This window comes from Telopea speciosissima, chromosome 7, assembly GCF_018873765.1.
Source record: "Telopea speciosissima isolate NSW1024214 ecotype Mountain lineage chromosome 7, Tspe_v1, whole genome shotgun sequence".
In the NCBI taxonomy this organism is placed as follows: Eukaryota; Viridiplantae; Streptophyta; class Magnoliopsida; order Proteales; family Proteaceae; genus Telopea; species Telopea speciosissima.
The window spans coordinates 63,954,612-63,981,633 of record NC_057922.1 but is presented as its reverse complement, the minus strand read 5'-3'; the positions used below and the strand labels follow the sequence as shown (position 1 = coordinate 63,981,633).

General features: G+C 40.6%; 2 protein-coding genes across 4 annotated transcripts in view; one reads left to right on the top strand and one right to left on the bottom strand.

The window, feature by feature from the left end:
• Window positions 1–23,157, top strand: part of LOC122666771 — a 47,505-nt gene extending 24,348 nt beyond the window's left edge. For all 3 annotated transcript variants that reach the window (XM_043862837.1, XM_043862838.1, XM_043862839.1), the window contains 5 exons: window positions 14,640–15,617; window positions 16,822–16,962; window positions 18,041–18,331; window positions 18,487–18,543; window positions 22,930–23,157. In XM_043862837.1, the coding sequence (XP_043718772.1) occupies window positions 14,640–15,617; window positions 16,822–16,962; window positions 18,041–18,331; window positions 18,487–18,543; window positions 22,930–23,097 (1,635 nt within the window). In that variant the 3' untranslated portion in view covers window positions 23,098–23,157. The remainder of the gene's footprint in view (window positions 1–14,639; window positions 15,618–16,821; window positions 16,963–18,040; window positions 18,332–18,486; window positions 18,544–22,929) is intronic.
• Window positions 23,158–25,161: 2,004 nt separating this feature from the next.
• LOC122668777 (putative pentatricopeptide repeat-containing protein At5g37570) lies at window positions 25,162–27,009 on the bottom strand. The gene is made up of 2 exons (XM_043865311.1): window positions 25,919–27,009; window positions 25,162–25,820 (listed from the first exon to the last, which is right to left on the bottom strand). The coding sequence occupies exons 1-2, from the start codon at window positions 26,970–26,972 to the stop codon at window positions 25,162–25,164; spliced, it is 1,713 nt and encodes a 570-aa protein (XP_043721246.1). The 5' UTR covers window positions 26,973–27,009.
• Window positions 27,010–27,022: the final 13 nt, after the last annotated feature.

The following is a 27,022-nucleotide window of genomic DNA, read 5'->3' as shown; positions in this document are numbered from 1 at the left end:
AAAACGAAGGGAGGTGGGTCTTTCAAGGCTTGGTTGGAGCTTCCCTCCGCCATAGCTTTGATACCAATTTAATGTAGTCCTAGGTAGGAGTAATCCCACTAGGAACCAGGGTAATAGGATCTCTTAACAAGGCTGGCCGATTGGGACAGCTTAGGCTAATTAGGGCAGAATTAGGGTTATGGTTAGGGTTTCGACTTAGGGTTTTATTTGGTAATGATGTGCAGAATTTTATGAGTCTAATGGTATAAGTTGGATCAAATTTGGTTGAGGTTGGAATTCTAGGGTTTTGGGTAGGATGCCTTATGAAAATGGACTGTTTGTAAGATCTAGGGTTTAGGGGCAGATTTTAGGAAAGAGGTTTATAGGGTATTAATGGGCAGGTCTAGGGGATTATTTTGGTATAAAGAAGTTAGGGTTTGGATGAGTTACAAAATTCTGCAATTTAGGGCAGAATTGGATTTAGGGTTTTAGGGTTCTAATGGATCTATGGATTAATGGAAGGGGTGATAATAGGAGTAGATGGAGCTTAGGTTAGAGGATTAGAAGAAGAAGGTTAAATGCTGAATTAATAAACTACTTACTTGAAAGATTAAATCTTCAATGGTAGCAGCTTTGAAGAACTAGAAGAAGGACCTCCCGATCTACAAGATGCAAGGAGTCGATCGGAGTCCACCAATCCCTTCACCGGAGTCCACCAATCCCTTCACCTTGATATTACCCACAAGGTAGCCTTGATATTACTCACAAGGTTCACTCAACAGAGCAGAGCAGCAGCTATGGCAGCAAACAAAAGCTTTTCATTAATCAAATTCGTGTACAATGCTGGCCTCCCTTACAAACTTATATAGAAGACTCAAAAATAGACTTAGACACTAAAAAGGAATGGCCTAACCTTATCCCTAACCTATTAGGCAACTTAAACTGACTAGGAAACTCAAATAGACTCAAAATAGAGTCCTAATGACTTAAAACAACTTAAACTACTTAAAATAAAGAAGATTCCCTAGTAGCCAATAGGATATAAGAACCTCTTAGCCAATAGGATCACTTCACTTAAATTAGACCAATTGAACCAATTGGATGCAACCAATTTAAACCGGTTCAATTAAAAACACAAAATAAAAACTAAGTATTGGGCTAATCCCGTATGCAACCTATATACCCCTATTTCAGGCCCACTAAAGTGGCCTAATACATAGAAAACCCTTGGGAACAAAGGCTCAACATATATGTATCCCAACCCTACACTTATTCCCAATGAAATAAGCCCTATTTGATGATGAATCTGCATCACTAGGTCTTTTTCTTTTGTTTGTGGATATGTTTGAAGGAATTGGATGGAGTGAAGACTGTTTTGAAGACTCAAGCATCATCTCTGAGACACTCACAGGGTTTTAGATCGATTTTTTTGTTGGGAGGAAAATCGATTTCTTTATTAGGGCTTTGAGTTTGTGTGTATTACCTGGATTTTTTGGGAGAAATTTTCGCACGAAAATTCTGGTTCTCTTCTTTTTTTGAAGAATCGATTTCTGTCCTCTTTAGCTTTCTCTCTTCACTTCATTAATCCAACACATTATAATGGGTGATGTACCCAAATCTAGTGATGGTTCGAAGTTTGTAACTACTACAAAAATTTTTTCTTCCTACTCCAATTGTATTACTGAGAAGAAATTGGAGGGGATTACCAATTTTCTGCAATGGAAGAAGATTGTTAAATTAGTTTTTACTTGACGTGATCAGCAGCATCACCTCTTCAAATTAAAGCCCGATGATGATCCCTCGTGGGACACAGTTGATGCTCGAATCTTGGGACAGATGCTGAATTCTATGGATCACCAAATCCATGATTTGGTAACACACATTGATACAGTGAAAGAGCTGTGGGAGTATCTCAATATTTTATATTCTGGACAGAACAACCTTTCCAGTATTTATGACTTGTCCCAGGAGTTCTACAGGGTTGATCGAAAGGGTCGTACTTTGGCCCAGTATTTTGCTGATTTTAAGAGGATGTATGAGGAGCTTAATTCCTTACTTCCTATTACTTCTAATGTGGAACAGATGCAACTTCAGTGGGAGCAACTTGCTGTAATGGGATTTTTAGGAGGACTTGGGAAGGAGTTTGACTCCGTTCGTTACCAAATTCTTGGTGGTGACAAGATAGCCACTTTATCTGAAACTTTTTCAAGAGTTCTTCGGGTTTCTCGTGTGAGCACTACTGAGGTTGACACTTCAGCTTTGGCATCTTTCCCATCAAACCGTGGGCCCAACAGTGGGGCTGGTAGTGGTGGCAATTGTTCATTCTGGTGGTGGCCGTGGTCGTGGTGGTAGGGTTGGTTCTGGTAAAGCCCCTACTTCGGGTCCTTAGGGTAATTCTGATTGTTCTAGTGGTTTGGTGCGCACTTGTAATCATTGTGGTCGTCCAAGACATATCCAACGTTTCTGTTGGAAACTTCATGGCAAACCAACTCAGCAACAGTTTGCCAACTCTGCTACTACTGAGTCTCCTGTACCTCTACAGCCTGAGGGTAAGACGGTGAAGATGTCTGATGAGGAATACGCTCGTTTTACACAGTTCAAGATTTCTCAGTCAGCCCATCCTCCAACTGCTACCTTTCTTCAGACAGGTAATGCCACTGCATGCCTTTCAACTGCCTCTTCTCGTCCCTGGATTATTGATTCAGGGGCCTCCGAACATATGACTGGTGTTTCAGATATACTTTCTTCTTTTCAGAAATCTTCTTCGAGTGTCACTTTAGCTAATGGTTCCTTGGCTAAAGTGACTGGTACTGGTACTGTTCATGTTACACCTTCTCTGTCTTTGTCTTCAGTTCTTTATGTGCCTGATTTTCCTTTTATCCTTTTATCTGTTAGTCGGTTTATCAAAACTCATAATTGTTCTGTGACCTTTTATTCGGATTCTTGTGTATTTCAGGATCTTTCGTCGAAGAGGATGATTGGTAGAGGTTGTGAGTCGGGGGGACTTTATATACTTGAGGACACTTCATCTATGGCGTGTACTGGTGTGGCGTCGCCCCGCCAGATTCATTGTCGTTTGGGTCATCCTTCATTGGAGAGTTTGAAGCTTCTTGATAGTTGTTTTCGGTCACTTTCTAGTTTAAATTGTGAGTTGTGTCAGTTTGGGAAACTCCACCGTGTGAGTTATCCTCCTAGGGTCAATAAACGGTCTGACAAACCTTTTGTTTTAGTTCATTCAGATGTCTGGGGTCCGTGCCCTGTTGTTTCTACTTTGGGCTTTCGTTACTTTGTAACCTTTGTTGATGATTATTCCAGGGTTACCTGGATTTATTTAATGAAAAACCTTTTCTGAGTTATTTTCTATCTTCTGTGCTTTTGTGAATGAGGTCAATAATCAATTTTCGCATCCCTTGCGTGTTCTTCGTAGTGATAACGCTAAGGAATATTTTTTAGCCCCTTTTGCTGAATTTATGACTCAACGTAGTATTATTCATCAATCCTCTTGTGCTTACACCCCTCAACAAAATGATGTAGCTGAGAGGAAGAATAGACATTTGATGGAGGTCACTCGTTCTCTTTTATTTGAAATGAAAGTCTCCAAATCATTTTGGGTTGATGCTGTTTTAACTTCATGTTACCTCATTAATCGCATGCCTTCCTTTGTTTTACGTGGTGGTATTCCCTTTTTTATATTATTTCCTTCTGTACCTTTGTTTGTTTTGCGTCCACGTGTGTTTGGTAGTGTTTGTTTTATTCGTGATTGTCGTCCTGATGTCTCCAAGTTGGATCCAAAGGCTCTAAAGTGTCTATTTGTTGGCTACTCTCGTACCCATAAGGGTTATCGTTGTTTTTCTTTTGAGTTGCGCAAATACTTTGTTACGGCTGATGTTTCTTTCTTTGAGTCTACGCCGTATGATAGTTCATCTTGTTCTATGTTTGACTTGGATGATGATCTTCCTGTTTCTATTGTTCGGTCTATTGTTCACCATGATCCGCAGGCTGCCTCATCACCGGCACCTCAACCTAGTGTGTTTCAACGTCACCAATGGAAAGTATGTGCTTGGACCCCCGCTACATCAACTTCTACTCAGTCTTCTTCTTTGCCGGCAGGTCCTGCAATAGGTAATGATCCTTCTCCTTTGGAACCTCCTTCTGATCTTGATATTCCTATTGCTCATCGTAAGGGCGTTCGGGCTTGCACCCAACACCCCATTTCTAACTTTGTTTCCTATGATGGTTTGTCTTCCACCTTCCATTCTTGTTTACACACAGTTGACACTCATCCTATTCCTAAGTCTGTTGCAGAGGCATTGTCTAATCCTGGTTGGCAGGCTGCTATGACTGAGGAAATGTTGGCTTTAGAAGCAAATCAGACTTGGGATCTTGTTCCCTTACCTTCAGGTAAATCAGCTATTGGTTGGCGTTGGGTGTTTGTGGTGAAAGTGAACCCTGATGGGTCCTTGGCTCATTTGAAGGCCCGCCTTGTTGCCAAGGGATATACCCAAGTATATGGTGTGGATTACTTGGATACATTTTCTCCTGTGGCGAAGCTTACTTCTGTTCGGATTTTGATATATCTTGCTGCCACTTACCATTGGCCCTTATATCAGCTCGATGTCAAGAATGCATATTTGCATGGTGATTTAAATGAGGAGGTTTATATGGAGCAACCCCCTGGGTTTATTACTTAGGAGGAGTTTGGTTTGGTATGTAAATTGAAGAAGTCTCTATATGGGCTGAAATAGTCCCCTAGAGCTTGGTTCGGCAGGTTCACTGAAGTTGTGTTAGAGTCATAGTTGTCATGGCGTCCTGGCGCTGGAGAGGGTTGCATGGCGACCTACGCCATGGCGACCCTCTTTGATTTCTTCTTCCTGTCTCTCTTTCCCTCTTCGATTTCTTCTTCCTGTCTTCGATTTCTTCTTCCCTCTTCAATTTCTTCTTTCCCTCTTCAATTTCTTTCGATTTCTTCTTTCCCTCTTCGATTTCTTCTTCGATTTCTTCTTCCTGTCTTCTTTCCCTGTTCGATTTCTTTCGATTTCTTCTTTCCCTCTTCGATTTCTTCTTCGATTTCTGAATTTTCTTCTTAAAACTTGAGAAACAATAGAGAAAAAAAAAACATGGCTTGAGTATACATCTATTAACACATTAAAAATAGAGAAAATAAAAAATAAAACATGGTCGACATGCTCGCCATGGCGTTGACATGTCGATATATCGACGTGGCACCCCTCCACCGACTTTGATCGCCGTGACGCTGTGACAACTATGGTTAGAGTTTGGGCTGACACGGTGTGACAGTGATCATTCTATATTTTTCCGTTGCTCTGCAGTTGGCAAATTATTCCTTATGGTTTATGTTGATGATATAGTCATCACAGGAGATGATGCTTCTGGTATTGATGATTTGAAGACACACTTGCAGCAGAAGTTTCAGACCAAGGACCTGGGAAGGTTGAAATATTTTTTGGGTGTGGAAGTTGCTCAGTCGAAGAAAGGAATTTTGCTCTCACAGCGAAAATATGTTCTTGATCTTCTGTCAGAAACAGGAATATTGGGTTCTAAACCTATAAATACTCCTATGGATCCCAATTTAAAACTTCTTGCAGATGGTGGAGATCTCTTGCTCGATCTAGGGAAGTATCGGAGGCTTGTTGGAAAGTTGAATTACCTAACAGTGACTAGGCCTGATATAGCCTTTCTGTTAGTGTGGTGAGTCAGTTCTTGTCTGCTCCTCGAACATCTCATTGGGAAGCTGTGGTGCATATTTTACGCTATCTTAAAAAGGTTCCTGGACGTGGTCTTCTCTATAGTGATCATAGCCATGGGCGGATAGAAGGTTTTTCGGATGCTGATTGGGCAGGTTCTCCTATTGATAGGAGGTCTACTACAGGTTATTGTGTATTTGTTGGTGGAAACTTGGTGTCCTGGAAGAGCAAGAAACAGACAGTAGTTGCTCGCTCCAGTGCAGAGTCAGAGTACAGGGCTATGGCACATGTTACCTGTGAGCTGATGTGGGTGAAACAGTTGATGGCTGAACTTGGCTTTGTTGATAGCTCTCCAATAAAACTGTGGTGTGATAATCAAGCTGCTGTCTATATTGCTTCAAACCCGGTGCTTCATGAAAGGACGAAACATATTGAAGTCGACTGTCATTTCATTCGAGAGAAGCTACAACAAGGATTGATTTCTCTTAATCATGTTCGTACAGGAGAACAACTTGCAGATGTGTTCACAAAGTCCTTGGGGAGTACAAGAGTGGATTATATTTGTAACAAGCTGGGCATGATTAACATCTATGCTCCAGCTTGAGGGGGAGTGTTATCGTGGTTAGGTGCTCTCGGTATTAGCGCCAAGGGCTAATACCGAGAGGGCAAATTTGTTCTTTTATTTGTTTTATTTTTAATTGTGTATTTCCTGTTTTGTCCTTAAGTTAGTTTATATATTGAAGTTTAGAGGGAGATTACACATATCGTGTAACCCCCCAAGTTCTCTATTTCCTCTCTTCTTCTCTCTCTCGATCTCTCTTCTTCTTCTTTTCTTTATTTTATCATTAACAAATGGCTGTGATACCTCGCCGCATAAATAAAGTGTGGTCAGCTTGGCTCTAGGAATACCCATTTTTCAAAATGGCCTATCTAAACCTCTCAAACCGAGCCTTCGGGGACTGCTTGAGACCATATAGTGCCTTCTTGAGCAGGCATACTTTCCCTTCAGTTGAGGGACACTTGAAGTCAGGTGGAGTCTGCATGTACACTTCCTCTTCTAGATCACCAGGAAAGCGTTCTTCACATCCAACTGATACAATGGCCAATCTCGATTAGTTGCCAAAGATAAAAGAACTCTTATTGAGTTGTGCTTTCCCACAGGAGCAAATGTCTCTTGATAATCGATCCCATACACCTGACTGTAGCCTTTAGCCACCAACCGGGCCTTGTATCTCTCAACTGTACCGTCTGATCGGTACTTGACTTTGTAGACCCTACTTGACTGTGTAGACCCATCTGTATCCAACTGGAACTCTCCCCTTGGGAAGATCAACCAGTTAACAAGTACAGTTCTTCTCAAGGGCCATCATTTCCTCAGACATGACTTGCTTCCATATTGGGTCAGACATGGCCTCAATGACATTTTTTGGGATGGAAATAGAAGAGAGAGCAGCGCCGAAGGCAACACCTGTTGGAGAGAGAGCATCATAGGAAATAAACTGGGCTACAGGATTAGTGCAAACTCTTTTTCCTTTTCTAGTAGCAATGGGAAGGTCTAAATCAGAAGGAAGAGAAGAGATGTTACTTGACTGAGGAGGATGTATCTCAGGATGTGGATCTAAAGAGGGCTCTTGGCAGGTCTTCTGTCCTTTCCTCTTCAAGCATTCACCTTTTTAGTACTGAATGTGGTAATCTTTCTCATTATTAGAACCATTTTCAACAACCCCCCCTTCTTTTTCATTGCTAGCATTAACACTTTTATCATTGCTAGCATCAACATCGGAATGAGTATCAGTATCAACAACAGTCCCTTCTTTGTGTTTCCCAATATCAAACAGAAATGGAGAAGTAGGCAAAGGTGGGAGGAAAGGGATACAGACAGCCTGTTCATTTCCACTATTCCCCCCCTGAAGAGGATGTTGAGAAGAAGTAAAGAAAGGTATAGATTCAAAGAAGGTAACATCTTTTGAGAAAAGTCGCCTTCGAGAAGAGGGGTGATAGCACTTATACCCTTTGGTAGAGGAGGAATATCCAAGGAAAATACATTTGAGTGCCTTGGGGTCAAGCTTAGACCGAGCACATTTGTTGACATGGACATAGCAGACACACCCAAACACCTTAGGAGGAAGAGAGAGTAGAAGTTTGGGAAGAAAACAAGTCTAAAGGGGATTTGGAGCCCAGAAGTTTAGTGGGCATGCGATTGATTAAAGGAAGCAGTTAGAAGAGCTTCAGACCGAAAGGTTTTTAGAACATGCATGCCAAATAGGAGACTTCTAGTGACTTCCAACAAATGGCGATTTTTTCCTTTCAGCCACCCCATCCTGTTGAGGGGTGTCCACCCAAGCAACTTGATGGGTAATGCCATGATCAGTAAAAAACTGTTGAAGCCCCCCCATACATATACTCCCCCCCTTTATTAGAACGAACAATTTGAATGCGAGTACAAAACTGGGTATAATTGTGCTGATAAAATTTTTTAAGGCATCATAGACCTCACTTTTTTTGTTTCATCAAAAAGGTCCAAGATGCCTTGCAATAGTCATCAACAAAGGAAACAAAATAGCGATAGCCAAACAAAGAAGTAGTGGGGGAAGGCCCCCAAACATGAGAGTGCACAATATGGAAGGGAACAATGGATCTATTACCCTGATATGGATAAGGAGAACGACAATGTTTGGCAAACAAACAGGGTTCATACTGAAACACATGGGAAGAAGGAATGGAAGAAAACAAGTGGGGCAATTTTGTCCTCATAATCCCAAAAGAAGGGTGGCCCAAACATTGAGGCTGCAACATCACAAAGTCAGCAGTATTGTTGTCATTATGCCCACATGCATAGGACTGAGCAGTAGGTAAAGTCCCTTTTCTTCATGTCCTTTGCCAATTAACTTTTTTGTCACCAAATCCTGAAAAACACAATGAGATGGAAAAAAAGTGACAGAACAATTCAAGGATTTGGTTAGGTGGCTCACGGATAAGAGGTTAGTATGAAACTGAGGAACATGAAGAACAGAGTCAAGGGAGATAAAGGAAGTGACACGAACACTACCTTTACCAGAAATAGAGGAAAGGGAACCATCACCTATTCTAACCTTGTCCTTACCAGAATAGATGGAGTAGGACTGTAGGAGTCATAACCCTGAGATATGCCGGTCATATGGTCAGTTGTGCCAGAGTCAATGATCCATGTAGAAATAGTGGAAGGGCCAGATGTAGAGGCCTATAAAGTGAAAGCGGAAGAATCTGGGACAGCAGGTGTGGAAGTAGGACTATCCAGATATGATAAAATCCTGTGAAATGCTGCAGTATCATCTTCAGTGAGGGATGTGGTATCTGTCTGTAGTCCATATGGAGATTAGAGATGTAAACGGATATTCGAAAATCCGTATTCGATCCGCGTTTGTATCCGTTTAGGAGAATCGGAATCCGTCCGAAACTTATCGGATACGAATATGATAATCCCCTTATCCGACCGATTATTATCCGATTCGTTTAGCAGCCCGACGGTAATAAAATATCTGAAATATATCTCTGTGTCCGTCTATTCTTTTAAGTTACCTTATTGGATTTTGTTATCTTATTTTTATAATTTTATAAGTTAAGATAATGTGATTCTTTTTCTATATTTTCTATTGGTTTATATATATTGTTTTATGCAATGTGATACATGGAATCACATATCTATGTGAGAAAATCAAAGACTAAGAATAGTAGAAGAAAGGATAGTTGTTGAACTCTCAAGTCTCAATCCTAACCCTCCCCATAAAAAGGGTAAAGATGTCAACGGATAGTCAAAAATTCGTATTTGATCCGTGTTCATATCCATTTAGGAGAATCCATATTAAAAAAATCACTATTTGGAAACTATCCAAATCCGTTCGAAAACCGATAGGATATTATCCGAATCCGTCCGAATATAAACGGATACGAATATGATAATGCCACTATCCGACTGAATTCGATCCGTTTACATCTCTAATGGAGATCCCATAGGTGCAACCTCAGTCATAACGGAGCATGCTTTGACTCCCCCTCTCCTGTGGCCGTGCATACCAGAGGGATAGCTATAAAGTATCCAACATCTCTCTCTCGTGTGTCCAGGCTTCCCACAATGATCATAGCGGAACCTATCTCTGTCATTTCCTTGGGGTGGACCCTGGCCTCTTTCTCCAAGAGCTGACATAATGTAGGAATACACAAGAAAAGGAAATGATACGCAAATCCAATTGGGAGTACACAACCTACCCAAATAGAGACAATACTTATCAAGGAAGACTTCTCCAAACAACCTCTGTCGAGTCACTTCTCCAAAGAACACACTTACAAGATGGGAGTAATACCCAAAGTCAAATGGGGAGTATACTCGACCCAAAAAAAAAAAAATTTGCAGCAAGTAGACAAATCACTCTTTCTTGAAAAGAAAGATAAAATGCATTTCTGAAAACATAAGATAGAGCCTTGCACAAGTGGGGAGACACCTCAACCCAACCACAAGAAGGAAACCAGCAAGCTAAATACTTCCAATGTCCAAAAAACAGCAGCTCATAGCATCCAAGGCCATAATACTATGTAAATCTGCTACTCACAGTAGCTAATAACCACTCAAGATATAAACTGCAGTCCCTTGAAGAAAAAAAAATCAAGTTTAACACATTTTGAGCAACATAGTCTCAATCTATAACACCCAATAGATTCCACATAACACAGATCTTCAACAAATAGTATCCATTAAGGCCTTTACATAGCAGTTCAAACAAAACAGAGGAAAAAAAGAAACTGTCGATACCTGCCCAGCAGAAGGAAAAAAGAGTCGTGCTCCCAAAGCACACACTTTCAGCAAACGAGTCTCTAGGGACTGGAAAGCACACTCCTGGGCGATTCTAACAGCCCTAGTTCCAGCCCAAATAGTGACTGAAGGAGGGAGAATCGAGCCTGAGAAGGAAAAAGCTGGCCGAAATTCTGTCTTTGGCTTCTAGGGTTCCAAACACATAAAAAGCTCTCAAATCTCCTCCATTATACTTCGTTTTGGTGAATAAAACTCCAATGAAGCTTCAATGTATAATATCTTTACATAGTGCAGCCTCTGTCGAAACCCTTTACCTTTCTAGGGTTCCAAAAAGAGGTGTAGAGACACAGCGAGCTTGGTCGACTCTCAAACTTGCTCTGATACCAAGTTGTAAATCAAATGTAGGATGATTTAATCCAAGGTTCAAGGAATGAAAGCCGGAAAGAAAGAAGAGGAAGAAGAGGAGAAGAAGAGAGGAAGAAAGAAGAGAAGTATAGAGAATTGTGAGTTGAGGAAAAAACGATTCCTCTCCCCTATTTGATTCACTAATATGAAATAGTAAAATTACAACCATCTTCCTAGGGAGGTAAAAGATAAAACAAAGAAATACAGCATAAGGAAATAAGATACTAGAATAATGCCCAAACTACCCTTATTACATAAACTCTAACAGTGAGATGCCTCAAGTAGAGAAGAGGAGAGAAGGAGAATGAGAGAGAGATTCAAGAGGTGGAAACCTTGATTTCCCGCTTCATGTTCCTTCAATGGCTTCATTCCTTTTTGTGAAGCTTTGGTGAAGTGCCTTCAAGAGACATCACAAGGATTTATAAAGAAAAGGAAGAAAGGGGAGGAAGGAAGAGAAGAAGAGTGCAACGATGATTGGAGACGTCTGATCTACAACATCTCTGGAGGTTACCCAGTGACATAGGTAACCAGTTTGGCAAATCCATATTTTATTGTATTTCATAGTTGGCTAGGTGTTTGTGAAAATGCCTATGTGAAGGATAGATACTACGAACCATGATCGGTTTTTCTAGCCACCAATCCCGGTACTATATCAATAAATAAGTACGAACCAAGGGTAAAATAGTCAAAATAGATAATCTTAGTATTTGTGTCTTTACCACATTTTTTAATGAGAAAAGAAAAAATATATTAGACTATAGATAAAAGCGTTTGTACAATATTGTCACTAAGCACAAGGTGCTTCTTGTTGGTAGATACAAAATTTGTTATGAAGTTAAGGAGGTTCAAAATGTGGTCATTAGTGGTATGAGTAACAGAAGCAGAAGCAAAAGCTTGACGGGAATCTAATTTTTTTAAATTCTGCAATGACGGGTGTCCCAAACGACAATGAATTTGGTGTGGGGATAAAATGCTAGAGCAGGCAATGGATGGAGAGTCCTCCTCAAGTAGATACAACCCCCCTTTTTCACGCCCCCTACCAATCATCTTCTTCGTGGTAAGATCCTGAAACACACAAGAGTCAGGATAAAAGGTTACGGAACAATTATAAGCATTAGTAAGCTTACTAATGGATAACAGGTTTGGAATGCCATCTTTCTTGATGTTTTATCTAAAGTCAGTTCCTTCCCCCTTTCTGATGTAAAGGATACCCCAAGGAACAGGCTCATTGTTGTCTCCTGGGGTCTTCCTCTTTCCATTTTGCGCCCTAGCTAGCCTTTAGCTTCGGTTGTTTGCCCTTGGGCTTGTATATTCCTTCTCCTTTCTTCGTAATTTAAATTTTTATTCATCCAAAAAAAAAAAACAGATAACAGGTTAAACGGAAAATCAGGTAAATGGAGGACTGGCGATAGAGACACTGAAGAATTAGGACAAACAGTTCCAGTGCCATTAACTTTGGCTAAGGAGCCATTAGCTAATGTGACACTAGAATTTGAAGGATGAAAAGAAGAAAAATTACCTGAAATCCCAGACATATGGTCGGAAGCACCTGGATCAATTATCCAAGGACGGGAGGAGGATAAACAGGCAGTGGCATTACCTGTCTGGACAAAAGTAGCAGTGGAGGGTGTCGAAGGCTGAGAAAGCTGAAACTGTGTAAACCGTGCATAGTCTTCATCAGATATCTTCACTACCATTCCCTCAGACGATGGAGCAGAAGGTTCTGTACTGGCTGCAAAGTTGGCAAACTGTTGTTGGGGAGGTTTGCCATGAAGTTTCCAACGAAAACGTTGGATTTGTCCTGGTCACCTACGATGGTGACATGTTTTCACTGAACCAGAAATTTCTGGAATATTTTGCGTACCAGAAGGGGGATTCTTTCCCAAACCACCTCTACTACCACGACCACGACCCCCACCAGAATTATTTCCACCACTATTCCCATGGTTAGAAGCTGCCAGGGCTGAACTATCAATAGTAGTAGGTGTAGTGTCATGAGAGTTTTCACAAGACACACAGAGAACCCGTGAGAAAGTATCTGCAAGGGAGGCTACCTTATCACCACCGAGAATGCTGGACCGAATGGAGTCATACTCCTTACCAAGACCTCCTAAAAATCTCATAACCGCGAGCTGCTCTCGCTGAGTCTGCATTTGGTTCACATCAAAGCTTATCGGAAGCAAGGCATTCAATTCTTCATACATTCTTGTAAAATCAACAAAGTAGTGGGTCAATGGACGACCCTTTCTATCTGCCCGATAAAAATCCTGTGACAATTCATAAATCCGAGAATGATTATTTTGTCCTGAATATAGCACATCCAGATACTCCCATAACTCCTTCACTGTGTCAATATGGGTGACTAAATTGACAATTTGATTGTCCCTCGAATTTACGAGCATCCACGGTATCCCATGATGTATCGTCAATTGGCTTGGTCTGTGTCAAGTGTTTTTTCTGATCACGACCAGTCAACACTAATCGAACTGTCTTCTCGCACTGCTGAAAATTATTGACACCTTCCAACTTTTCGGTGATCCGACTAGAGGAAGAAGATACCACTTCAGTTACTACAGTCTTCACATCACTGTTTGAATCACCCATCCCATCGAATCCAAAAAGCCAAACAAAAAATCGAGAAGCCCACACAAACAAGAATCGATTTAATAAAATCGATCTCCAAACAGCCAACAAAAAAAATCGATTTAAACAAAAATCGATCACCAAAAATATTTCAGCCACATCAATTCAGGCAGCAAGCACCAAAATTCTAAAGAGAATCATCCACAAAGGCTGAATCGTTATTGGGTCTTCAATCTTCAACCGTAGAGACCTAGTTCTTTTGTCTACTCATGAACTAGTCTCTAAGAAACACCTCCAAAACGCAGCATCAGGGTGCTGCACCCCCTTCAACCTGGAACCTTAAAACCTTTGCAAATCAGGTATCCTTGAGAAACCGCAAGTCTTTGACAGAGAATAAAGAGATGAGCAGGATCCTAGGATAGAGAGGGAACGATGCCTAAGAACCACGCTTTGATACCATGTAAATCATAAATAATAATAGAGAAAAGAGAGAAGAGGGATGAAGAGAGGAAGAGAAAAGAGTGACTGCAACTCTTGGGGAGTCCAGTCGTCTTAGCTAAACTCCCCCAGATCTATTCTGAATATATATATAATAACAGGGCAACAAACATGTTCCCAAAATACCCTTCTCAGTATTAGTGCTGGTACTAATTAACGCCAGCACTAATCCTGAGACTAAGTCTCTCAACACCCTCATTTTTCTGTTTTCAGTGTTTTCCCATGTAATCAGTGAGAGTACGAGAAAAATCATTTCCCATAAAATTTTCATTTTCCTGCCTAATTTCTCAAGAAGTGTAATTAGATAACCAAACTCCTCATTTCCCTTCACTTTTCCTTTCCCACAATGCTCGGGAAGGCAACCAAATGCTGCCCTAGCTGACAACCTTTTGCATCAGCTTGTTTTGCTTGTCAAATCTGAGCAGTTGCAGTTTTAACTTATTTATGGTAGGTTATCAACGAGGCTGCTAAATACTCTTTAATATGGTCTTATCCTAACTTGTCTGATTACGTATTTGTTTTATGATTCATTGATTTGTGCCTGTTTATCCAGTCTTGTTTTTGTGCAACCTGTTCACTAAATTTTTTGTTGGAAGTTTGTGCATGTCTTTCCAAATAGATGTTACTCTGAACTTTGTTTCTGAACTCTCCTGAATCCTGGTCATTTGGCTACTCCCTTGCAGTATATTGATGGGATGTTGCGAAAGGTTAAACAGGAAGAGAGGCTCCATTTATCATGTGAATCTGCTGACTGTTCTTCTGATTACATGAATCTAGATGGCAATTGTTCTGATCAGCATGAGAAGTTGTCAACTAGTGATGAGAAACTTAAATCTGAAGACACATTGCTGGAACATGTACCTTTACCCCCAGCCAGATTAAATCACAGTGATGCTAATGAATCAGGAGGTGTGGAAACAGGCTCCAAACCTGAAGATAGTCCAATAAATAATGGATCTTCAGCTTCTGCCGTCTCCACTGGTTTGAAGCCTGATTTTTCTAGATTGAAGGGAGAAATATGCTTGGACAATCTCACAACTAGAGAACTCCATCAGACTTTCAAAGCAACATTTGGGAGAGAAACTTCTGTTAAGGACAAGATGTGGCTTAAGAGGCGGATTGCTATGGGATTAACTAATTCTTGTGATGTTTCAACCACAACTTTTATAATTAGAGATAAAACCTTGATCAGGAAAGTTGAAGAAAGTGGAAGAGACGCAGATGGTTCTGTGAATATGGGACAAAATGTAGTGAAAGATAACTCTAAAGAGTCACCAAGCAGTCCAACTAATCAAATGGAAGATAGGAAGCTTGTCTCTGGCAAGAGATTGAGGAAACCAGAAGTTGAATATGATTGTAAAATTGAAGATCACCAAACAGAACAGGGAGCCTTCAAAAGAGTCCGAAAGCCCACTAAGCGATACATTGAAGAGCTTTCAGAAGTTGAGTCCAGGGAATGTACTGGGAGATTGGTATCTTCTGTTAAAAGATCTGGACATGGTGAAACCTATCCAATTTCTCATGTCATGCACGCTTGCAATGCTCGTTCTGACAGAACTTTTGTCACTAGGGAGGACTCTCTTGGAGGATCTGGTGTTCAGGTTCCCTATGTTTCTAGGGTTCGGAGAGGGCGTCCAAGGAAAAACTTCATGGCTCTTATGGTATGTGAATATTTCCTGAGCCGATGAATGTTATTATAATCCATTTATTTTCTTTCGTACTTTATGGTCTCCTCTCACCAACAGTATAAAGTATGGCTTTTGGCCATTGTATACTTGTAACTTAGTTCCTGCATACTGCTTACCAGGAATCTGACTCTGGGGATTTGAAAAGGTGTGTTCTCTTTAGGAATGGTTGACTTTTTTGTTCTAAAAGTTTTTTCCCGCCCCTGCTGTGGCAGACAAAAAATGGAAAAAGGACCACCGGGGGGTGGGGAATTACTATCATAGCTAATGATTACAGAACAGCTCTTTCTAAACCTTCCCTTCCTCCCCCCCCCTCCTGGTGGACATGGATGAGGGAACACACAACTCTTGTTTGCTACTTTGCTCATTAACTGATGCAGTTGCCTTAGCCTGGCTGGACTGATATGACCCACTTTGGAAGCCTAAGCCAAGAAGCGGTCCTAAACCAATTTTCTGGTCTGGCAAGGGCTGGTAGATGCAATCCTTAGTTTAGTTTATTTTATTTTATGAGTAGATTACGTAGGAATTTCTTGGGTAGTTTCCTTTTCTTAGATATGACTTATTTTGGTAATTTCCTCTTTGTGTTGTTTCCATTTTAGTTAGGCTTCTATTCCTATGCAAGGCTGTTTTCTATTTATTCATTGTAATCGTAGGAGAGCAATAGATTTGAAGATTTGAGGATTGAGTATTGAAGTTGAACTTGCTGGTTTGTGCTAGAAGTGATTGTGCATGTGTGTTCCCTCCTCTCTTTTCCTCCTGCAGTTCTGATTTCTTCCAGGCTTCCCTCTTCTCCTAACTGGCCCTCCACCATCAACACCACTCATGAATGCATGTGCAAAAATGCACTTGTATGCTCAGATTCGTAGAAGCATCAATTTCCTGTACTCACCTTGTCTGGTTTCTTGAAATATGCACAACAAAAATTGGATGTGAATGTGAACATCTTATTTAGTCTTTTTTTTCTTCTGTGAAATGCATCTCACACTATCATGTTTTCCATCTTCCAGTCGTTATTCTCTAAGAATATGCAGTGAATTGTTATCATTTTTTGTATGCAAACTACATGAGCTTATATTGGGCTTGTGGATAAAAATGTACTTCATTTCATTTCATTACAATATTTTTTTCCATTATTCAGTGGTCAGAATTGAAATTGGGTATTGTCTATTGCAATTGGCAGAAATTCCATCCTAGCGGCATGGGGGTGGCAGCCAAACTTGTGAAGAAGGCCCTCGGTGTTCGTGTGTCTTGGCCAGATAATGATAATAGTGCAAACAGAATATGGAGTAGTGGCTCTAATCCTAAACAAATTCAGCAGCCAGTAAGATAACTAATGGTTATTCCATTCAACATTCTTGTTTTCATTTCGATATCATTTATAAGGGTTGACTCACTGGCTGAAAATGTTTATGAGGAAAATGAAGCTGGCCAACTAAAGTACCATACATAGTTGTCAAAGGTGTCACCTAGGCACCTTGGTCCCCCCTCCCCCCCCCTCCACCGCCTTGGGTCGCCTAGCCGCCTTGACAACTATGGTACCATAGAAACTGTAATTTAGGGTGGTGTTTCTTTTTCTGGACGGAGAACATACTTTGTTAGATATCCTTTTTATTTCATCATTTTAATTATGGCACTCTTCCTAGTTTCTAGTCAACTGCTTTAGCCAGTCAATGGTTAGTATTCAATCATGTAAACCACTTGGCCCCTTCAGAGGATTCAGCTTTTGCTGCTTTAATCAGTGGCGCCTCATGTTTGTTCTAAGACCGGATAAAGCATGGTGCACCCGTGGTGTTGTTTGGGGACCATTCGATGGTGTACATTGGCCTTGAGGATCACACTTCATTGTTGAATGTTACAATTCATTTTTCCTCTTCACCTGGAAAGATTATAGAAATAATTGGCACCATCATCCAATTTGGTCATTGTGAACTGTGGGACCATTAAATGTTGTTTCACATGCCTACCTGCCTATGGGAATGATTAATGTCCAACCAGAAAAAATAAGAGGGGGAATGATGGATGTGGGCCTTGCCAGCCCATTTGGACTCTGGTGTTTTTTCTGCAGTACTGTAGTAACATTCCCATGGACTGGATCTGATTGTGAGTCCTGTTTATTGTCTGGGTTTAGCTCACTTTGATCCCTACCAGTGTGAACCCCTCCCAGAAATAATAAAATAGAAAATTGAGCTAATTAAGGTTGGAACAAGATGTTTGGTCTATGATGGACTGGTTTTACTGGTTCCTTGGATACTGAGTGGGCTCTGTCTGCTTCTGTCCTGTCCCATATTCCCTTAATTGGATTCCCTTCTTGTTATGATTTGAACCTTAGCCTTGATATTGCATGTGAATGTAGATTGTGTTGCAGTATGAATTGCTAATTATTAGCTCTTTGCTGTCAGTTCGTTGTTGAAACAGAGAATGAAAGGTGGCCTCTGGTAACAAGCACAGTTAAGCAGCAGAGAGATGTGGAGCAGGAAAACCTAGATTCGTGTGGTGGTAATTCAGATGATAACATAGCTACAGTTCCAACTACTAAAGGTGGAACCAGAAGAAAGCATCATCGCGCATGGACTCTTTGCGAGGTTATGAAGCTGGTTGAGGGGGTAGCTAGGTTTGGAGCTGGAAGGTGGTCAGAGATCAAACGGCTTGCCTTTGCATCCCAGACCTACCGTACTTCTGTTGATCTGAAGGTATGGATAATGAACTTGTTTGAGTAGATTGCAGAATGAACCATAGTCCTTTGAAATGGAAATCATACACCAAGGGAGAAGCCATCATAGTTTATGCTCAAGTTACTTTTGAGGAGATTATAAAGCAAGTACTAAGAGCGGTTCTTCTATTACAGGATAAGTGGAGGAACCTTCTGAGAGCTAGTTTGGCAGAGTCAACTGGGGACAAAGGGGTAAGGAGTAACCTCTCTCTCTCTCTCTCTCTGCTTTTCTTTGCTACCTTGAGTAGGAAGTGCATAGCACAGTACTGGAAAATCCAGTGAAGAGAAATTTACCCCCTGATCCTGTTGTAGACTGCAATCTTGAATTCTGTTGCATGAAGAGGATTATTGTGTATGTGTTGCATGGACATGACAATATATTTTTTTTAAAAGAAGAGTTAATCCCGATTGGAGAGATTACTGGTCCTACTGGGTGTTGTAGAATAACACCCAAGTTAAATCTTCCAAATGTTGTTAAAAGTAATGGGGAAGGTTGATGCAGATAAATCACCTAAAGGGCTTATTTTATTAGAGGTAAGCTTTGGGTTGGGTTATGTATGTATTGGTTCTTCGATCCCATGGGTTTTCTTTGTAAGGGGCCTAAACTATGGTTAGAAGGTTGGAGTACATGATTTACCTCATTAGTTAGTTAGTTAACTAGTCTTTTATTTAATTTAAGTTGTTTACATGTTTTCCTTTAGGCTTCGTTTGGTTGCAAGGGAAATTAAAAGGAAGGGAAGTGAAATTTTCAAACTTAAAAAAGAAACTTTTGTAATCATTACCCCATGTGACTATATCACCAACTCCAAATTGTTCCATATTTGGTCATTAAATTTCATTTTACTTTGCATCCAAATCCCTTTGGTTTGAAAAGTAAAATAAAAATTAAATGTAAAATGTATCATTAGTACTGTATACAATCGCATGGGGTAATGATTATAAATTTTGCTTTTTTAGGTTTGAAAATTTTCACTTCCCTTCCCTTTAGTTTCCCTTGCAACAAAACGTAGCCTTAGGATTATGTTTCCTATTTCACTTATGTTTGCTATTAGCAATAGGTTTGACTTTCCTAGACAGATTAGGAATTTGATTTAGTTTTCCTATATAAAGCTTGTAAGAGCCATTGGTTCATAAACGATTTATGATAAATAAAAGTTGAAGTTTTCTTCATGAGTGCTGTGCGATTCAATCATGGTGAGAAGCCTTGGACAATGAGATTCTGATCCTGTTGGTGAGAAGCCTTGGACAGTGGGATTCTGATCCTGTTGGTGGGAAGCCATTATTATCCTTCTTCTCTTTCTCTTGTACTCGGTTTTTACTGCAATTAAGGTATTGTTTTGTATTCTCTTGATCTTCTCTTGAAGGTTGTTGATTCAGTTTTCTGTTCTTCTATTGCCTGCAATCGATTTCAATTCTGGTTCCTGCGATAGAGGCTTTTCTACTCTCACTAGAACTGCTAGAATCAGGGGTTTCTACAGGTCTGAATCATGTTCTGAGTTCAACAATCTTATATGGTCAGTATTCTACACACTAATCTATTGTCAAGTTCTGAATCTGTCGTGTGGATACTGCACTCCTCTCCAAGTGGGATTTGGTTCTTGTTACTTTGAAGACTACTTAATCTCTGATGTTTTAATGACATGTTTCAACTAAATTCATTATCATAGATCAAGTTTCTGTTGAGTTTCATAAATCTGTGATCTGATCATCTATCTGATTCCTAGTTTGACTGAATTTGACCTATCCTAATGTCACTAGGAGTTGTCCACATCAGTAGATCTAACCATTGAATCTAGCTGAGTTTTTCAGCACTGTTATACCCTCATAAAGGACCACTCAACCAGCTTATAAGCTGATCTGATTTTCTAATCTCGAGTACTTAAGTTTTTTTCCTGTTCTTGATTTTTTTCTTCCAGATTTAACTGTTCTTCTAATTACTCTTAATCTGACCGTTGGATCATTACCATCTTCTGAAGGACATTTCTACTGTTTAATTGTGATCGATTGTCAAAGTTTGACCTTCATCTGAGATGGTTGACTTGGGGATCCTTAAGAGGGGTGTTTAGCCTGAGCCTAAGGTTCATCCTACCTATACCCCCACCAAAGGGTTTGCTGCCAGGTTGTGTGGCCCTTGCACCAACACAGGGGGCCAATGAGGGGCGGCAGGGGCATCAGCCACTTAAAAGGAACTGTGAGCAGGGCCGAATGCAAGGCTGAGAATGCTCAGTAAACCCTCAAAACAGGGACTGATTTGGATGGCCAGAAGCAGTAGAAACAGTAGGTTACCAAATTAGAAAGTAAAGGATTAGGTATAGAAACCAAACCAGCCAAGTGATGATCACCCAACTTGGATCGAGTGTAGATGATGTTAAGGGGATGCTTGACTCCAAGTTTGATTCAGTTCTGATGGCCTGATGTGGAGATATCAGTGAAACACCAAAATAAAAGTTTAAGAGAAACCCTCAAAGCAGTGCTGTTCTGGGACTCCAACAGTAGCCGAGTGTAGGCCTAAATGATTGAAGCTTGACCTGCTTTGGTCAATATTGTTGGGTAAAAGTGGAGATGGGAAAGGAAGAATGAAAATAGAAGGTTTTATGGTGCAGGCTAATCCAGCCATTGGAATGGGATGTAAGTAAGAGTGGAGTGGATGATGGGGTGGAGATGTGCTCCAGAATTCAGCAACTTTGGATGGAGGGATAAGGAGTTTTGCAGCCATGAAGATGACAGCACAAAACTCAGGCAGACTTGAATCCGCAGGGTAGTACAGTCTCTGATTTGTCAATTCAGCAAAAGCAGCAATAGCAGCAATTCTGAGAAGTGAAGAGGAATCATAGTTGTCATGGCGTCGCCATATCGACGCCGCCGGCGTCATATCGCTGGAGAAGTGGGCATATCGACCACCGATATGGATGATTTAAGAATATCGACCGATATGGCCTCCATGTCGTCGCCATGGCGCCGCCATGGACGCCATATCACGACATATGGCCATATTGGGCGACATGGTTGTTTCAAATTATAAAACTTTATTTTTTAACAATAATTTTTTTAACCATTTTTTATTTTAATGCTTTTTCCTTAACATAAAAAAAATTAAAAAAACATCAAACAGAAAACACTAATACACTATTGACTAATACACAATCACATATTCACATTAGCAAATTTTTTTTTTATTTAGATGGGTTGTTTATTAGCTTTATTCACTCAATATAAATCACGTTCTTGTAATTGTTTTTTTGTTTTGTTACTTTTGTAGTCACTTTCATATGAATCATATCTCAACTCTCATGATTTTTCAACTTTATTATTAGCAAGACTATTGCTATCAATTATTTGATAATCCATGATTTCATATACACTAATGGATATTCCACTTTCATGAATTAAACCATAGTAGATTAGTACATTTTCATGTTAATTTTTTATGTTAGATGGTATATATTATAGCATACTAAATGACATTAAAAATAGAGAAAATAAAAAATAAAACATGGTCGATATGATCGCCATGGCAACGCCATGGCGGGCGACATGTCGATATATCGACATGACACCCCTCCACCGACTTGGATCGACGTGACAACTATGCTTCGAATGATATTCTCCCGTAGCAGCAACAGTAACAGGCAACAACAGTTCAACAGAGATCGAGCAGGTTATAAAGTGGAGAAGACAGAGAAGAGAAGAGAAGATGGAAGAGAAGGGGGGGGGGGGTTTTAGTGAATGGCTCTCTCATCCACAGCTATCTCAGCTATTGAAACAAGGAGGATCTCCCATAATTAGATGGCTAAATTGGCCAGAAAATTTTGTTCTCAAATTCTGTTCCTGCATTACAATGTGATGCCTATTCATAGCTTAGGCAAGCTTACAATAAAGTAGAAACTTTCCAAAATAGAAACTAATCTAAAATAGAAACTTAGCAAAATAGAACTACTAACTCCTAACTAAAATTGAAGGTAACTACATTAGAACTACTAGGCTTTATAATTCAGCCACATGGAAGGAACAAATTAGAAACTACTAAATATAATAACTACTAAAGTGCACCAATCCTAGTTGACTGGTCAAAAGGGATCTTCTCAAATTCGTGGGGCATATTTGGTGGGATCTTCTCAAATCGTTGGGCATATTTGGTCCCTGCTTGGCTTGCTCGCGTTGGTCTTGCTGGGCTGGCTTGAGCTGGTCCAGTTCTGGTCCAAAAATTCGATGGGTCTTTTGCTTCTTGCTCTGGCTAGAATTTACATCAGATTGTGCTGTTCCTGTTGGTATTAGGAAAATTTGAAGTCTTGTTAACACATTTCAAAATTTTGTTATACTTCTGAGCTTTAAGAGGCAAAAAGAATTTCAGTACCCCTCTCCCAAAAAAAATTCACTAGGAATTTGATTTAGTGTAGAAACTTGAATTACTAGTTTTTGAAATTTTGTTAGATTCTAATCCTTTTTTTGGTCTCTGAAAACATCGCATGATTTGTTTCTTCCGTTGAATTAATTATCTGCCATCATTCAGCAAAGTAGTTCTGTTCTCGATAGTGGTTATTTACTACTTTTATTTTCTTTTGTGTGTCTAATGTGCAGATGAAAAGTTCTCGTAAGCACACCTCAACGCCTATCCCTGCACCTATTCTTTTACGTGTAAGAGAGCTTGCAGAGATGCACGCACAAACTGCACCCGATTTGAGCTCAAACAAATTGGCTACTCATGGTGTGAGATATGTACATGAAACTAGTTCCGGGTACCTGTAATTGTATATGATACATTTCAGTTTAGAAATAAAGAACCATTTATGCATTGTATTCTCAAAATTGGGGGTACTTGTCATTATGTTTCAAGCATCTGAATTGTTCACACTTCCATCAGGTTGGTTTTAGGAGGTTCAAGGTAATGACGGGTATGGCTAATTGGGCTCTATCCTTTTTAAGCTCCAATTGTTGACTCTTCTTCTTCTTCTCATGTTGATGGATGGGGTTTTCCTTCGACTCGGAGTGGTAGTGTAACTTAGTAGAGAACTAAGAATCAACTACCCAAAACAGCAAAGAAGAGAGAGAGAAGACACAGGATGAAACGGTGGAGAGAAGACAGAACCAGGGATAGAATAATACAATAGTCTATCGTTGGCCAGTACTTTTACTGTACTTTTATAATAGAAGAAAGGGGCACTGTTCTCTGTGCCGCAACGCAGCCTGCGGCCAGGCACATGGGGGTGGGTGCAATGATCATCCTGCCCCCCTGTACAAGCTGCCCATGTGCCTGGGCGCAAGTTGTGTTGCTGCACAGAGAACATTTTCCCTAGAAGAAAATAGAATTAAAATCTACTAAGAAAATCCTAATCTAAGGAAACCAATAACAAGATATCCTAATCAGAAATACTACTAAATCTAATAAGGTGGTTTAAATATTTGCTTTAATGCTTTATCTTTAGTTTTCAGTTTTTAGAATAGGTTCGACGATAGGCACCAACGAGGCCATAAAAAGATTTGGAAAACGTTTGGGAAACTTAAAACTCACACCCATTTCAAATATTAGTTTGAAAATGGATCTTTGTGGCTTTTTTTTCGTCCTATAATTTTCCAAAGCACATATGGGCTGCGGGGCCATTGAGAATTCGCATAGAGCATCTATTGTTGATTTGTACGACTCAATCAAACCTTTGTAGCTCTAATTCCAAAGGTGGATCATCCCGCATCTATTGAAGGGTTTCGTCCTATATGTCTATGCAATTTTGTTTACAAGGTTATTTCTAGAATCCTTGTGCATAAATTAAGGCCCCTCTTTAATCATTTAATATCATTCAATCAAAATGGATTTATTAAGGGGCAACACATCTAGGATAACGTCCTCTTATGTCATAAACTTCTTCAGTAAATTCAGAATACAAGAAGAGGTCGTATTGGATTTATGTCTATCAAGATGGACAGAACAAAGCAACAAAGCATACGATCGATCAGAATGGAAATTCTTGAGACAAGCTTTACATAATTATGGCTTCCGCTCTACAGCCTCTACTTGGATAAAATGGGTGAGGTGCTGTGTTGAATCCCCATAGTTTGCAATTCTTCTTAATGGATCTCCTCTTTCATATTTTAAACCTTCACCGTTTTCTTTCTATCTATTTGTGTTATGCGTAGAAATTTTGTCATCTCATTTTGCAGTTGCAATGGATCAAGATAGAATTCAAGGCATTCGGATTAATTTCTAGGAGGGGTGAGAGAATTTCTCATATGGCATTTGTCGATGATCTAATTCTCTTTGGGAAAGCCGCTAGGGGAGAGGTTCAAGCCTTTAAAGAAATCTTGTCTACATACAGTTCTTATTCTGGTCAGGCTTTAAATCTCCCTAAAACTAGAGCTCAATATAGCTCATCTGTTGATTCTTCTCTTTCTCTTTATCAGAATCTATCCAGATTAACCCCACCTCTCAACTGGACTTATATTTTGGGATATCTTATATCAGTGGTAAGATCATCAAAGCTCAATACAATGGTTTGATTCAAAGAGTGATTGCTAAGTTGCAACATTGGAAATCTAAATTTCTAAGCTTGACAGATAAGCTCACTTTGATTCAATCAACTTTGTCTACTATGCCTCTTTATTATATGTACATCATGCTTTCAACTTCCATCGTCTATTCATAAAGATTTAGATACTCTCAGTCTCAAGTTCTTTTGGTCAAATGGGGATTCTCAATTAGTTTCTCAATTAGTTCCTCCAGTAAATTGGAAGGCTATATGTCAACCTAAAAGAAATGGAGTAGAGGATCCGGATCTCACAAACCACACACCAATCCCAAAAGGTTAACCGAATCTACTACTACTGCACCTTGACATCCAATCCAATCCAACTACGTCCAGGAGACTTCCTGATTTGTCTTTCACTCATCATCTTCCTCACCCTTGCTGCATCATCCCATCTGTTCATTGACGCATAAATGTTGGCCAGAAGAATATAGTTTCCCGTATTCTCAGGCTCTAATCCAAATAGATGCTCAGCTGCAATCTCACCCAGCTCAACATTCCCATAGACCCTACAAGCCCCCAACAAAGCACCCCAGGTTCCAGCATCAGGTGTAACCACACTATCCAAGATAAGCTTGTAGGCCTCTTCGAGTCTCCCCGCTCGTCCAAGAAGATCAACCATACAAGCATAGTGTTCTGTCAATGGAATGATCCCATAACTTTCCGTCATTAGCTTGAAATACTCGCACCCTGCTTCTATCAGTCCTGCATGGCTGCAAGCATTGAGTACCCCAACGAACGTCACTTCATTCGGACTTAGTTCTTCCTTCCGCATCCTAGAGAAAAGTTGCAGAGCTTCATGGGCCCTTCCATGATCCGCTAGAGCTGTGATCAATGCACTGTAGGAGACCACATCCCTCTGAAGCATACAATTGAATTCCTCCCACGCCTGGCCTATGCTCCCGCATTTCGCATGCATGTGTATCAATGCATTGGAAACGACTAGTGTCCGATCTGGGGTGATGTTTTCACAAGGAATATAGTATTCGTGTAAGCTAAGGAGAATAACATATGTATGGTATAATGGCGCAAGCTAGAGAGGAACAACTTACTGCAGCTCCCTTCGTTCATGTCATCAGCTATGGAGCTTGCCATGTCCCCATCACCGAGTTGCGTGCAAGCAGAGATGACTCCAACCATGGCGACCTCGCTGGCCTTCACATTTGCCATTTTCATCCTCTTATACGTCTCAATTGCTTCACTAGAACACCCGTTCTGTGCGTAGCATGCAATCATTGCTGCCCAACATGCCGAATCACGCATCGCCATCTCATCAAACACTCGCCGAGCTCCAACCACATCACCACACTTCCCATAACCAGCAATCATAGCGGTCCAGGTAATAGAGTTTTTCTCCGGCATTTGATCAAACAGTTCTTTTGCAGCTCCGATATCGCCCGCATTTGCATACCCTGCAACCATGGTAGTCCAGGAAACCACATTGCGTTCCCCCATAACGTCGAATAGCTGACGCGCATCTTCCATCATACCAACTTTCGTGTATCCGGAAATCATGGCCGTCCAAGAGACGACATCTCTATCAGTCATTTGATCGAAAACAAGCCTTGCATCATTGGCAGCACCGCATTTTGCATACATGTCGAGAAGTGCAGTATGCACAACAGTATTGGAGAAATAACCTGATTCGATGATCTGGGTGTGTATCTGTCTGCCTTGTAGGATTGCTGGAATGCGAGCACAAGCATTGAGCACTGAGGAGAAGGTGAAGCCATTGGGTGAGATGCCCATCCGGTGCATCTGTGTGTAGAGAGCGATGGATTGTCTGAATTGGGCATGGAGGGTATGGGAGCGGATGATGGAGCTCCAAATGAACTGGTTTTCACAGTTAGAGATTCCATTGAACAAGCAGCGGGCATATCGGAGATTATTGTTGGGGAGCTGTAGAAGGCGGCTGGTGAGATGAATGAGGAGGCGAGGGTGTGGATTGGTTTGAGTCCGCAGCAGGCGAGCATGAGTTTGCTTAAGTTGGTCAAGAGTGCGGCTGACTTGGAGGCAGAACTCAATGACGGCTTCGCTGTTGTATGAGTGGTGTGTTGACGGAGACAGAAGGTATTTGGTGGTGATGTTGCTGGTGGCGGTGGTCATATAATGGAATGTAATAATCGTCTGAGCGTCTGATAAACAACTGTTTTGCC

What these genes read in the sequence shown, in the direction of transcription:
- LOC122668777 (XM_043865311.1), bottom strand. Translation starts at nt 26,972, where the DNA reads ATGACCACCGCCACCAGCAACATCACCACCAAATACCTTCTGTCTCCG. An exon ending in CATGAACGAAGGGAGCTGCA is followed by an intron (nt 25,821 to 25,918) that starts GTAAGTTGTTCC and finishes ACATCACCCCAG; the next exon opens with ATCGGACACTAGTCGTTTCC.